A 13,274-nucleotide genomic window follows, 5' to 3' on the forward strand; every position below is an offset into this window, starting at 1 on the left:
TCTGACAACAGAAACAGAAAGATAGTCAGTGACAACACCTGTAGCCTGTTGTGTTATACATTATGTTGAAACACAAAATAAGTGATCACAGACAGAGTTATGGGCGACACAATGTTGGCTTTTTAACATTGCTGGGAATGGTGAGACCCGAGCTGTACTCGGTTTCACTTTCACTGTTTGTGCAACTTTGTAATAATTGGGTAATAATTTAACAACTTGTTTCTGAGCATATTCAAACTTATTTGCTGAATCTTGAGTACACACAATTGATTAAAAACAAACTATATATACAGTACATTGCACTATATGCTTATGGTCATTGGACCCCCCCAAGTTAGTGCCCCCCCCCCTCCTGGCCCCTCCATTTAAAAAGTCCTAGAATCACCACTGATGTCCTCTTGTGTGTCCACATCATAGTCTGGTTCTCATGTGTTTTCCCTTCCTCAGGGTGCAGTGACAGATCTGGACAGCAGGAGGCAGGAGGCCACCCTGGGGTCCCTCCTGTCTGCTGCTCATGAAGCAGTTTGGTGACCCGGTATGATCCTGCTTTCATCTCATTGCGCAGTGTGGGGGCATATTGTACCACACCACATAACATTTCCCATCCAAAATCTATCCAGAGTAGTTTGAATGTTGATCTGATTGCAAGTATAGCGTTTGTTGATCTGGATCCAACTGCAGACTCTGTGACACAGGATCCAGATCAACATTCAAGTGTATAAATTAACAAATTTCACAAACGTATTACCCTGCACTAAACTGTTTTAGGTCAGCGGCACTAAAGAAATGAGGCACAAACTATTCTATGCTTAGTTTTGCTACATGCATCCTTGAATGTCACATAAAACACTTTCTCCTCTCGCACCGCTGGCTTGGTGATGAAAGGATATTATCTGAATGAAAGTTAAGTCTACAGTTTCCTCGTGTCATTAGAGAACTAAAAGGAGGGTGATGAGCTGTAGGCTTGTTTTTGGCTCAGTCCTTCAGCACCTCATATTAGCAACTTGGCATAAGCACTGGTCAGTTTCAGTTGAATACATTATTCTTTCTATCTGCCTTTAAAGGTATTAAGAACAAATAGCAGGTATAGTGGCAATTTTGTCATTATGGTCAATTTTTTCTCCCTTTTTCCTCACTCAAAGCCTCTCTCTTGGCTACTTGTTTGTTTACTTAGTTGTTACTTAGTCGAAGACGCTCTCAATTTAACTGCATTTGTGAATTCATATCTGATATAATGCTAATCCCCATCCAGTGTCAAGATGCTGATCCGAACACGACACCATAAAGACAAGAAGCACACAAATGGCTCCGACAGGCGGATACATGTAAGGAGCGAGAGGGATACAACACTAGTGCAATGTTATATTTATTTCTTACAGTGAATTTTGGTTGCCATACAAGAAGTCTTGAGGATTCGAGGGGGCATGGGGGGAAGGAAGAGTGCAGTTACAGGAACTTCTCTCTCTTTTTCGTCTCAGTAATTAGTTGACTCTATGATGATTCAGTAGCACAAAATTACAGCAACATAGAAAACATGAACACAAGTCTTTGCACAAATTACCGAAAAAACATCTTAGCTTCTATGAAGACTTAATCAAAATAATAAATCTATCAACCGAGGGAAAAAAAAAAAAAAAGAAACAAAAAGAAAGAAAAGAAAATGAACAATTACCCAAAATGTTTGACAGTGACTGGGTGGGAGCAGTGTTTTGACGGGGAGTGGAAGTGGGTGAGTGAGCCGTGCCTGTCCTCAGCAGGGCCTGGTGAATAGCCACGCCACGGTGATGCTCTTTAGACTCCTACTACATCTACTCAGCTCTACGTTTCCACAGAGAAAACAGCTCAGTGACCCGCTGCTTCCCATGAGGGCAACAGCCACCGCTATTCTTTCTTTTTTGGTGGATTTATATATATGTATATATAGATATATATATATATGTTTAGTATATTTTCCTACCAAGATGGCCTGCAGATACATTTCAAAATTTACAGCATGTCAGATTTTGCTCATTTACACACACGTTGCACACTCTAGACTCAGGAGTTTCGGGAAATGAGAGATTTCTCGTCAGGCAGATGGTGTTCAGAAGAGAGAGATCTGTTGTTTTTGTTCGCTGATTGGCCAAAATGTCTTAAGTCTACTACTGCGGTAGAGAGTGTATCTAGGCAAGTCTTCATTAAACACTGACAAGTGATCATATCATGATATATAACTTTATAATGGGAAAAAAACACAACCAAGGAAATTCATTCAGAATAAATATTGCTTCTTACATAACCCATAAATCTAATAGTATTCACTTTTTATCTATATAATATGTCTTTTTTTGGCAATCCACACATCAGAGTTGAACATTTTTGTTCAGATAACCTCTATAAAATTTCATAGAACTCTATACAAATCTTTAAAAATACTGTGCTTTTTTTTTTTTTTTTACCCCCCCTCAGACACTCAGTTGCTTGTTTTAAAATAACTTATGTTCAAACAGGAACAGATTATAGCAGCATTGTCCCTCGCGAGCCTTCTGTCACAGCCCGCCTGAAAAAGTTCACCCTTTATCCTCTGAACGATCCCTTTTTTGTCATCCTTACATCAGCACACTGCCACACACAGGGAGAGGGGAGCTCACCAGATGAAGGATGGGTTGGATCATAGGGCTTTCCTAACTATAACCGTTATATAATCTAATGCAAACATACGGCTAATGTTCACAGAACACAGAGTTTGTGTATGTTTTTTTAGTTTTTTTTTTTTGTTTTCTCCTTGAAAATGCTGCACCTACACGCTTGGAGAAAGGGGAAAAAAAAAATAAAGAGGCAGATGAGTTTAATCTGCGCTAATACACCTGAAGTTATGGAGTGTGATATGGAACCAAAACGGTGCGCAGATTCGCTCAGGGTGAAACGTTTTCAAAGTGATATGTTTCGCAGACGTCGGGTCAGTGTCGAGCACATCGCTACCGCACTTCTCTCTGAAGTGCACTCTGAAAGAAATCTACTTCGAGATATATAGAAGTCTTTTTCTATATGGAACTATACAACCGACGGAGGTGCAGGTACTGGAGGAAGGGCATTTCATAGGGAACAGTGAGCTATTTAAGGCATCCTCTAAAGGATGATGGGGCAAATGAGAGTAGAGTGTCATTGACAAGTCAGCTCCGGCAACTATAAAGTAGCTTTCATAGAATTTTTTTTTTTTTTTACTCTAAACCTTTAATAGCACTATACATATAATCAAATAGACTATGTTTATCCTCTGTTAATCACTCTTATACACACATTTCATCACAATGTAGACAGTCCAAACTGTACTTCTGATCAGCCCATAATCAATGCCAACACGTACAAATCCCTCGCTTCTATAAATGTTGATTTAGTTTTAAATAGGATGAAAACACTATCCTCAGAACAATGTTTGAATTCTGCCTCTCCTGCTGTGATTAGACTCACTGGAGCAGGACTTGATATGAATGGGGCTTTGAGAAGCTTTTAGTCTCTCTGGTTAGAGAGTTAATTGCCCATCCAGAATTGAAGTTCAGCTGAAACGGATCATAAATGGCTTCCCGCCCCTTTCTGGTCGCAGACTAGGCTTACTGAGACGGACATCCGCCTGCTGCGTCAGGATGGATTCTGGTTATTTCTTGCACAGAGGGCAGGGGAAAAGCACGCAGACTTGTTTGGACGCATAATTCAACATAAAACCCTTCTGCCGCAGATTCTCCATCTGTTCTGGGTGTCAAAACGTTCGGCGGGTCTTCATGTCATCTGGCTGCCGTCGCTCTACAGTCTAAAGGATCGACCTAAATAAGTACATTTACAAGTAAACATCGCACTTAGCCTCGAAGACGGATGGTCTAGTTTTGCAGGGGCTGCCAATGAACAGCTTTGTTAGCATCCCCAGCCTTCTCCATAGAAACACAGCAGACTACGACGGGCGGAGGGTCTGAAACACCTTGACTTTGCGTTTCTGCGTCACAGAACTGCACTTCTTCACAGTATCTCTCAGTCATCTCGCTGCACCGATACAGGGCTGCTGGTACACACATCTTATAACGCTCTCTTTTAAGAAAAACTTCAACTTCTACCATTCACACAGGGTGTTTCACACATTAGCATTACTGTGGGGCGAAATGAACATCTGGCGTTGACCTGCTAATGCTGAACTGGAGGGAGATGTGACATAATGAAGATACAAAAGTAAAGAATAGCTCTAGTTTCCCTATACTGTGGCCTATATAGTGGATCTATAGTGATATTTGGGCTCAGATGGTAACATACGCACACACGCACACATACACACAGAACAGGAGGGGAAAGCCAGGAGAGGACAATATTGCCATGACAGCCAGAAAAGCTGGTACAACAATTGTAAGGTGAGGATTTATAACCATCTGGTCCAGTGTGCCACATCACGCTGTGTGTTGCACCTCATGTTCTGGGCGCTCGTGGTATCTTGTGACAACACCGTCCCGTCCTGGATTTCCCCTTTTCGATGCTGAATGCTCAGGTGGAGGCGGGGCGGGTGGAGGTTGGCGAGGGGCTGGAGTTCCCCCAAGACACTGGCACCTGCTACAGTGGAGCTTCTCTGACCGCCACTCACCAAACTTTGCTCTCTCTCAGGAGAAGAAGGCCATCGCAGTAACGGTGTGTGTATACATGCCAAGTGTGTTTGTGTCTGTGAATAAAGTGTGTATTCTTGTTTGCGTGTGTCAGTATGTGGCACTGTGCATAAGGTGTGTTTGTGTATGTGTGTGTGTGTGTGTGTGTGGACACAAGATATGGTTTAGTATTCAGTAAAACATGTCAGCTAATGTTCTTACTTTGACACAAACAGGTGAAAAGCAAAAAAGGGAGTCTATCTCAAATTTTCTCTACAACCTTAGATGCACCCAGAAATATAACTCCGGTAGGACTCTAGTGAAGAAATATTATTCTCTGAACAAACTCTAGCAAAGATAGAAAAGGAGCAACGACCAGCTCAGCTGGTTTTTCATGCACCCACACCGGGGTGGCTGGAAAAAGTCTTGAGTATTCCAAAGCAGTTGGGTGAGCACGAGTCTTTATGTCAAATAAACGTCCAGACCAGGATTTCTTCCAGTATTCCAAAGTGTTTGAGGACAAAGTATTCCAGAGTTTCTCTGACAGTCCTTCATACTGGCCTCCTCTGCTTTCTTTCTCCTGGATGTGACGTAGCAGCTATTCTCTTCTCTCTCTCCCTGCGATTCCTCCCAACATCCCATGATCCCCTGATGCTTGGGACAGCGGGAAGGAGGAAGAGCGAGGACACGACCAGAGCGCTGAGATGAGGGCGACAAAGGAGGATGAGAGAGGACAAAAACAGCAAGAGGCAGCATCAGGTTGGACAGTACTTCTACCCAGTTCCACAACTTGAGATTGCGTCTGATGAAGAGATCGGTAAAAGTGATCAGCGACACCTCCCTCTCCTCTCCTCTGCCCTGACTCCCCTCGTCACGACCCCCTCTCCTCCGGGCTTATCTGTCCTGCAGCAGCTTCAGGGCCCGCTCGATGTTCATGCGGTGGCCCACCCTCGTCACGCCCAGGTCTATCAGGTCCTCTTTCTGCAGGGAGGGCAGGTGGGCGCCCTCGATCTCATTGTCCAGGAAAGCGTCCCTGTGCTCCCCCAGGTTGAGGCTCTCCAGCCAGTCCGCCACGTCGTGCTTGCTCCACAGCTCCATGGGCTTGGAGGCGAACGGCTTGCCGGAGGCCGCCACCGCCTGCATCAGCGTGAGCGGCGACGGGGAGCGCGAGCTTCCGCTGCCGCCGCACGAGGAGCCCAGGCTGTAGCCGCCACCGCTGCCCATGGGCGGGGTGGGCAGGCCGAAGACGTCGGTGAGAGTGGGCGACACGGAGGGCGGCAGCGAGGAGCAGGGGGTCAGGGAGGAGGCGGAGTCCGGCGGGCTGCAGGGGCGGGGCTGCGGCGGGAGGCTGCTGGGCGGGGTGGAGGCGAGGGCGGCAGCGGCGGCGGTGTTGCTACGCATTCCTGAGTCTTCAGTGGGAGGCCTAAGAGGAACAGAGAGAAGACGAGAGGTTATTCAGGGTCACATGGTGTTTCTGATGGTACACAAGCTATTTCAGCTCCGCAACAAACTGAGCAATGTTGGACCTTATTTTTTTCAACTGAGTGTAAAACCTGAGATGATCTTGAAGTTAATGTTCATCTATTTTTTTATGTTTATTCATCAATTTGAACTTCATACTGGAGTTAAGACAGAGGTGTCTGTGTAACTCGGTGTGCGTTGCCTCGAAGAGTTAAAAATGAGACTTGACTAAAAATATTTAACTTTAGACTGTTATCCTAAACACTAATTTCTGAATGGATACAATAATGTAATGTTGCCAAGTGGACACTAGGTGGCATTACACCCAATCTATTTTTCACAGAATCCACAGCAGTTCATGTAGAATGTGTGTGGTCAGGATCTGGCTTTAATCTATTTTAAGACATTTTCAGTCAAGTTTATATTTTCCTGATATTTAAGAGAGTTTTCCCCCTAATTATTTTCTAGCTTTAATATTATATGTCTATATCAGGGTATTTAATATGGTTTTATTGTGGTTTATTTAGCATGAAACTGGAAACAGGTCCAGTCACTTTTGGAGATGTTATAGTCAGCAGAACGTTTGACTTTGTAAGACACCAGTTTCTCTCAGACATGAAGTGAAGCAAAACTACAGTTCAAGAACTCAACCTTTCATCAGCTTCATAAACCTCTGAGCTCCAGGTGCATAAAGATGGCGGCTCCCTGTATTTGACCCTCCTTACAAGAGCAAATCCTGACATTTCAAAGCTGTGGTCGGTGGAAAAGGTAATGATGAAAGGTAAGGATTAAATTCTTTACACATCTGGTGGAGTGGCTTTACTGTATCATACTTCAACACCATTTCTACCTTACTAAACTAGCCGATTCTCTTCAACAAAGGCACTGTGGGTTATAAAAAAAAATCCTGTTGGATTCAAAGTCAATACAGAAGCTAATATCCTCACCCTAAAAAACAGGTGCAGTGAGAATAAGCTTGTCAATTTTGTCAGCAGTTGTTTAGTACCAGCAAGTCTAATTAACCAATCAGTCTTCTGAACAAGTGTTAATGTAATAACTTCCATTAGCATAGTAAACAATTAACATTACAATTTGCAGCTAATAGTGTAATAATCCTGTTAATGCAATACATTTTCCATTAATAGAATAAATGTTACCTACAGTTAACGTAATCACTTTTTTCCTGTTAACGTAATAATCATTAGATTATTGGGTTTTATTACATTAACAGGAAGATTAAAATGTTTTGAAATGTAAGAAAGACCTCCATACGTATTGATGGCTTTTCCATGGCTTATGGTGTAGCACCATAGTTAATAACCACATTTGTGAGGCGGTGACAGTTGAATTTTGACTGCTATTACATTATCAGTTCAGTCATTTCATTTTGGAAAACTGAAAATTTCAAGCTTCTCATTATTCTAATAAAACCCAATAATGGAATCATAATTACATTAACAGGGGAAAAAAAGTTATTAGGTCACTTTCATTAAATTACTGGAAATGTTATTACATTAAAAGGATTATTAAACCCTGGTGAAATCCTTCATTTTAACACAAATTTCCATCACAAGTGTTGATGCTCGGAGGGACAGAGCTGAGGCATATTGATGAATTTGGGTGATATAATTTAATAAAAAAAAAACAAGTACTTTCAAGGCCATCCATTCATCTTCAAAACCTTTCAAGGGCCTTATTTTATTTTCCTCAAACTCTGAAGGATTCTCCAGGCCTGTGGGAACGCTGTCACAATATTAACTTCAGATTGTTATTGCGTTGATGGTTTATTAGGTTAATGGAAGTTATTACATGAGCGGTTGTAACTCACACAGCGGCTGCAGGAGAGACAGTCTGCTCTGAAGCTGGAGGGAAGCCTGCAGCACTTAGTCCACCTACCAGCTCTTAATGGATGTGTGTGTACGACAACAACAAGATAGGGAGGGGGAGGTTAGCTACTGTAACCTTTTTATAGCCCTTACAGTACGAGGGGGGAAGCTGGTGCACTATTACAGTACACAAGGGTACGGTAGCCATTTTCCCCCGGAGAAAGTATTCACATTAGCAAAGAATCATTCCTCTTATTATTCCTATTTGTACACAAAATATGAGGGAATAAACCGCAGCGCTGCTCTTAAGTTAGCATCCTAGTTTAGTCAGAAGTCGCTGGAGGGTTAAACGTTAAACTAGTTAAACATTCAGTGTTGTACTGAAGGTGCTGTGTGTCTTTGGAGGAGATCTAACTCATCTGGAGGGATTTTATCATTGTTATTATCACTGACTTTTCCATTCAAGTGAGCCAAGTATTATGACAAGAACAGAGCAAACAAGTCTAACTGAGACAGCAGTACATCTGAAAACACGTCCCACCACCACACACACACACACAGAGGAGGAACAGGAAGACAGAAGTGTGTGTGTGTGTGTGTGTGAGAGAGAGAGAGAGAGAGAGAGAGAGAGAGAAAAATACCAACCCCATGCTACCTGCTATCCCAGATGGAGAGATGTGATGGATGTGGTGTTATTTGGAGTAGTACAAGCAGTGACACACAAGGACATCCCCCACCACACACACACACACACACACACATTCCACTCAGAATAGAGTAATCACGCCGTCCTTCAACTTCCCTCGTGGAATTTGTTCCCTGAATATTTGCTTGATTATTCTCTCAATAAAGACAGATTGAATTTTATTGAATTTTTTGGGGTGCCTACATCAAAACTTCCTGTATAAACCAAATTTGTCTCGTCTCACACCACAGTTTAGATTTGCAAATCAAGCTATGAGGCAGAAAACAGGCCAATTCTGACCTCTACACCGTTACATTTACTTTTCAGCCAATTGCGAGGCGCTACGTTTACCCTAGATATTGTTCTTCCCTGCTCTCCTAACATATGGAACAGCCCGAGGGAAGTGAAGGGGACTGAGAGGGCCGGCGTTTGCCAAAATGGAACTGGGCCATGGCGAAAGCACCGCCTTCGCAGAGCCGAGGCCGCTTTGCACCGTGGGTAAAACTTACAGCTTCGCGCTTTTCAACACCAGCTTTTCCGCAGAAGTCACGGTGGTGAGATGAGATGGGAGTAAGAGAGACAAGAGGATGGTGACAACATGAGACGTGATATGAACAGCATGTAGCAACACACCAACACACACAAATACACACACGACATGCGATGGCAGTGACACAACGCAGCGAAGAACATACATCCTTATTGAAGTGACAAGTCTCTCCCACACTCCCTTCTGTCTGGACAAGGAAGTGACGGAGAGGAGAGGGAAATCTTACTTATTTATAACTTATTTTTCTCCGTAGACTCACGAAACGGATAGAAATACCAGCTAAACACACGCAGCGACTTCAGCTCACACACTCATCCAATCTGCCTTGTTATCTTTCATTCCCACCAACCGTTTTCAATCAACTTCTGCTCCTATTTCCCTGCACCACGTTGGGTGTAGTGTGCTGTTGTGGCTGCTGCTCCCGGGTCATGGCCAGACTGCACAACTGCCCTCCTGAGCTGATTTCAAACAACAGAGCAAACGCTTAAATATACTTATTAACCTGAGATCTGTCGAACGGTTGTCTAATTGGTATTCTTTCATCTATTACACGCTTTTTGTTACGGGGGTTAAATTGATGTGAAAAGTATGTAATTGCCTATTAGACTAATTAGCACAATGCCTCCTTTAGCTTCTCTGACCTTGTTGCCATTTGCTGCAGCTGCCAACAGTCACATAAAACAAAAGAGAATGGTGCTGTGGTTTTGTTTTTTGGGTGTATATGCTGTGTAATTTCAGAGGTGGAAAGTACTCAAGTACTGTAGTCAAGTACAGGTTTGAGGTCCTGGCACTTTACTTGAGTATTTCCATTTTGTGAGACTCTATACTTTTACTCCACTACATTTCAGATGGAAATCTTGTACTTTTTCCTCCACTACGGCTGGAGTTACTAGTTAGTTTGCAGAATGAGGTTTTACATACAAAACATACAATAAGCTCATAAAATATGTTGCATTGTTAGAGTTTAAACTCTCCAACAGTACATGGAGCAGTTAGACCGACAACATTAAAATACTTCTTACAGGTTAATGCATCAATACTGCATCACTTTTGATACTTAAGTACATTTTACTGCTAATACTTCTATACTTTTACTTAAGTAAACTTTTGAATGCAGAACTTCTACTTTTAATGGAGTATTTTTCCATTATGGTATTGCTACTTTTACTTAAATAAAGGATTTGAGGACTTTTCCCACCACTGGCAAATTTTTCTCCTATGGGCAACAGCACACCACAGACAACTTGTGCATGAGATACATTTTTGTCTCGTTAACTACAAACAAAATGTTTAAACATAACGTTTTTGCATCGAGACAGGCCACCACCTAAAACGCATCACTTGTGTATATAAGGGTCTGGAAGTAGAGCTGGGTGATATTTTTGATATCAATATCACAATAATCATAAGGATATCGATATTTATATCATAATATGGCTCACATATGCAATATCACATGTTAAATAATCAATAATAATAATGTCCATCCCGTTGAACCAAATGGTAATGTTAGGTGTGATGTCAAACAAAATTGAAATTTTCAAATAATATTCCTTAAAATGTTTCATACCTCTCATCTTGTCAGAGTTTTTAAATAAAATCTTGTTTGTAAAAGTTTGTTATCATCAGTTCAGACAGGAGAATTGTGCGTCACAATATCCCAAAATCCCCATATCATAACGATATGATTCCACTGAATAATCAATAAACGATAATTTTGATTAGCGCCCAGCCCTATGTGGAAGTAATCTAAAGAGTCATTTAGTCAAACATTACTCAACAACTGTAACTTAGCACTCATTCATTTTTCAGTGGCATGTGATCCATAATCAGCTCGTATATTTTCACAATAATCCCTCCGACACTCATCTACATCATGATCGCACTAGGTGACTGTGGACTACGGAAGTAACGCACATAGACAGACAGTGCGTACACACAGTCAAGCATGCACGCAAATGCACCCACACACACACACACACACACACACACACGCAAGTAATGTTAACACATGTCCTCCACTGGCCTTCAGGTTCCTGCTTCAGCCAAATCCTGTTCTTGAACAATACTCACTCTCTCTCAGCTGTGCAGGTTGAGAGGAAAGTGATGCAGTGCTATTGATATCTGTGGTGGGAGACCTCGCCTTCACCACACCCACACACACATCGCATGACTCCCAGCTCCTTCCAGTACACACAGCCTCACAAGCATACCAGCTCACACACACACACACACACACACACACACACACACACACATACGCATGCATGCACACGCTGGCTTTATTTATAGAAGCTTGAATGCGCGCACACACACACACACACACACACACACACACACACGTTACAGACTGACTCGACTATGCTGGGTTACATAACGGTGGCCTACTAAAGCAGCGCAGCACGTGACCTGCGTGAGATGATGTTGAACTCTGCTGAGGGTTAGGCCCGCCATCCTCTCTCTCTCTCTCTCTCACACACACACACACACACACGCACGCACGCACACACACCCCTCCCCCGACTCTAATCAGACTGACATCACTCCTGCAGGCCTCAAGGCTGCTCTCATCAGCCGGTTGCTAGGCAACCCTTTCGTCCACAGGCACAACCAACGCACATTTAATCTGGGAGGCTAAGAGACAGGGATAAAAAAAAAGATAACAAAAAAAAACAACAAAACACAAATGTCCAAAGGAGAAAATCTGATGTTACCGTTGGTGTTAAGGCGGATTTTAATATGAGTAAGAGAGGGAGAAAATAAGAGGGAGAGCAGGAAGGAAATGATGCACAAGAGCGAGAGAGCGAGGGATTCGGAGAGAGGGAGAGAGAGAGAGAGAGAGCATGTGTGAATCTAGGCCATCTTCTCTGTCTCTGTTGCCATCTGTTTGATGGCCTCAGAAGCAGGACCTCCTCTCCCCTCGGAGAGCCTCTTCTCCCAGGTACAAATGACATTAAGGCGCTCCATCTTTGTCCGTCTCCAGCTGACTAAACCTTATCTGCTTCTCTGCTGCCTGGAAACCCTTTCCACAAGAGGAAGGAGTACAGCACCAGAACCCCACTCCCATGTATGCCACCGGTGTCTCACTTTATCTACCTCCATGCCCAGAGGGGTTCTGGTGTTGTACTCCTTTCCACAAGACCAAGGAGTACAACACCAGATCCCCTCTGGGCATGGAGGTAGATAAAGTTAGACACTGGTGGCATACATGGGAGTGGGGTTCAAACACCATCTGACACACAACACACACACACAAACACACCTCAGAGCAACACATGCCAAGACCATGTGCAATTGCCTAGCAAGATTTTTCTGCAACGGTTTAGGAATAAGAGTCTAATGCCGCGATCATGTCACATCGGAAGAAGCAAAAGATCAAGGTGACATTTTATTGGTACAACTTAGAAGCCTTAAAGGGGAACTTCGGTATTTTTCAACCTGGACCCTATTTTCCCATCTTTTTGTGTTTAAGTGACTAAAGGGGACAACAATTTTTGAAACTGGTCCAGTATTGAGCGAGATCGCTTCAGCCGGCAGCTGCAAAAACGAGCTGCAGTGTAATCCGACGGGGCAAATCGCACCGTCAATGTACGTCCACTAAAAGTGCTTGTTTTTGCCACTGACAGGCTCAGATTGTTATTATAAGTGTCTGACAACATTATGGAAAGGACCCTACAGAGAAATGAAACATTTTTCTTTACCTTTCGCTTGATCCGGTCTGTGTGTAACCAAGTCTCGCTCAAGTCTCGCGAGAGTTGAGTTGTTGCAGGAAGTTACACACAGACCAGATCAAGTGAAAGGTAAAGAAAAACGTTTCATTTCTCTGTAGGGTCCTTTCCATAATGTTGTCAGACACTTATAGTGCAAGCAAGAACTTTTAGTGGACGTACATTACGGTGCGATTTGCCCCGTCGGATTACATTGCAGCCCGTTTCGCGGCTGCCGGCTGAAGCGATCTCGCTCAATACTGGACCAATTTCAAAAATTGTTGTCCCCTTTAGTCACTTAGACACAAAAATATGGGAAAATAGGGTCCAGGTTGAAAAATACCTAAGTTACCCTTTAACGTGTTTAACTTGTTGGAACGCCCACATCCAAAATCTTTAATCAAATTTTTGTATTTCTGAATTTAAAATCAACCACTGAAGCAGACG

The 13,274-nt window shown here is 43.0% G+C and overlaps 1 protein-coding gene across 1 annotated transcript in view; it reads right to left on the bottom strand.

The window, feature by feature from the left end:
* Positions 1–5,486: 5,486 nt before the first annotated feature.
* Positions 5,487–13,274, bottom strand: part of shank2a (SH3 and multiple ankyrin repeat domains 2a) — a 122,023-nt gene continuing 114,235 nt past the window's right edge. Inside the window, exon 24 of the mRNA XM_071913996.2 lies at positions 5,487–6,021. Within this exon, the coding sequence (XP_071770097.2) occupies positions 5,493–6,021 (529 nt within the window). The 3' untranslated portion in view covers positions 5,487–5,492. The remainder of the gene's footprint in view (positions 6,022–13,274) is intronic.

The sequence above is a fragment of the Centroberyx gerrardi genome, chromosome 1 (genome assembly GCF_048128805.1).
Source record: "Centroberyx gerrardi isolate f3 chromosome 1, fCenGer3.hap1.cur.20231027, whole genome shotgun sequence".
Taxonomy (NCBI): Eukaryota; Metazoa; Chordata; class Actinopteri; order Beryciformes; family Berycidae; genus Centroberyx; species Centroberyx gerrardi.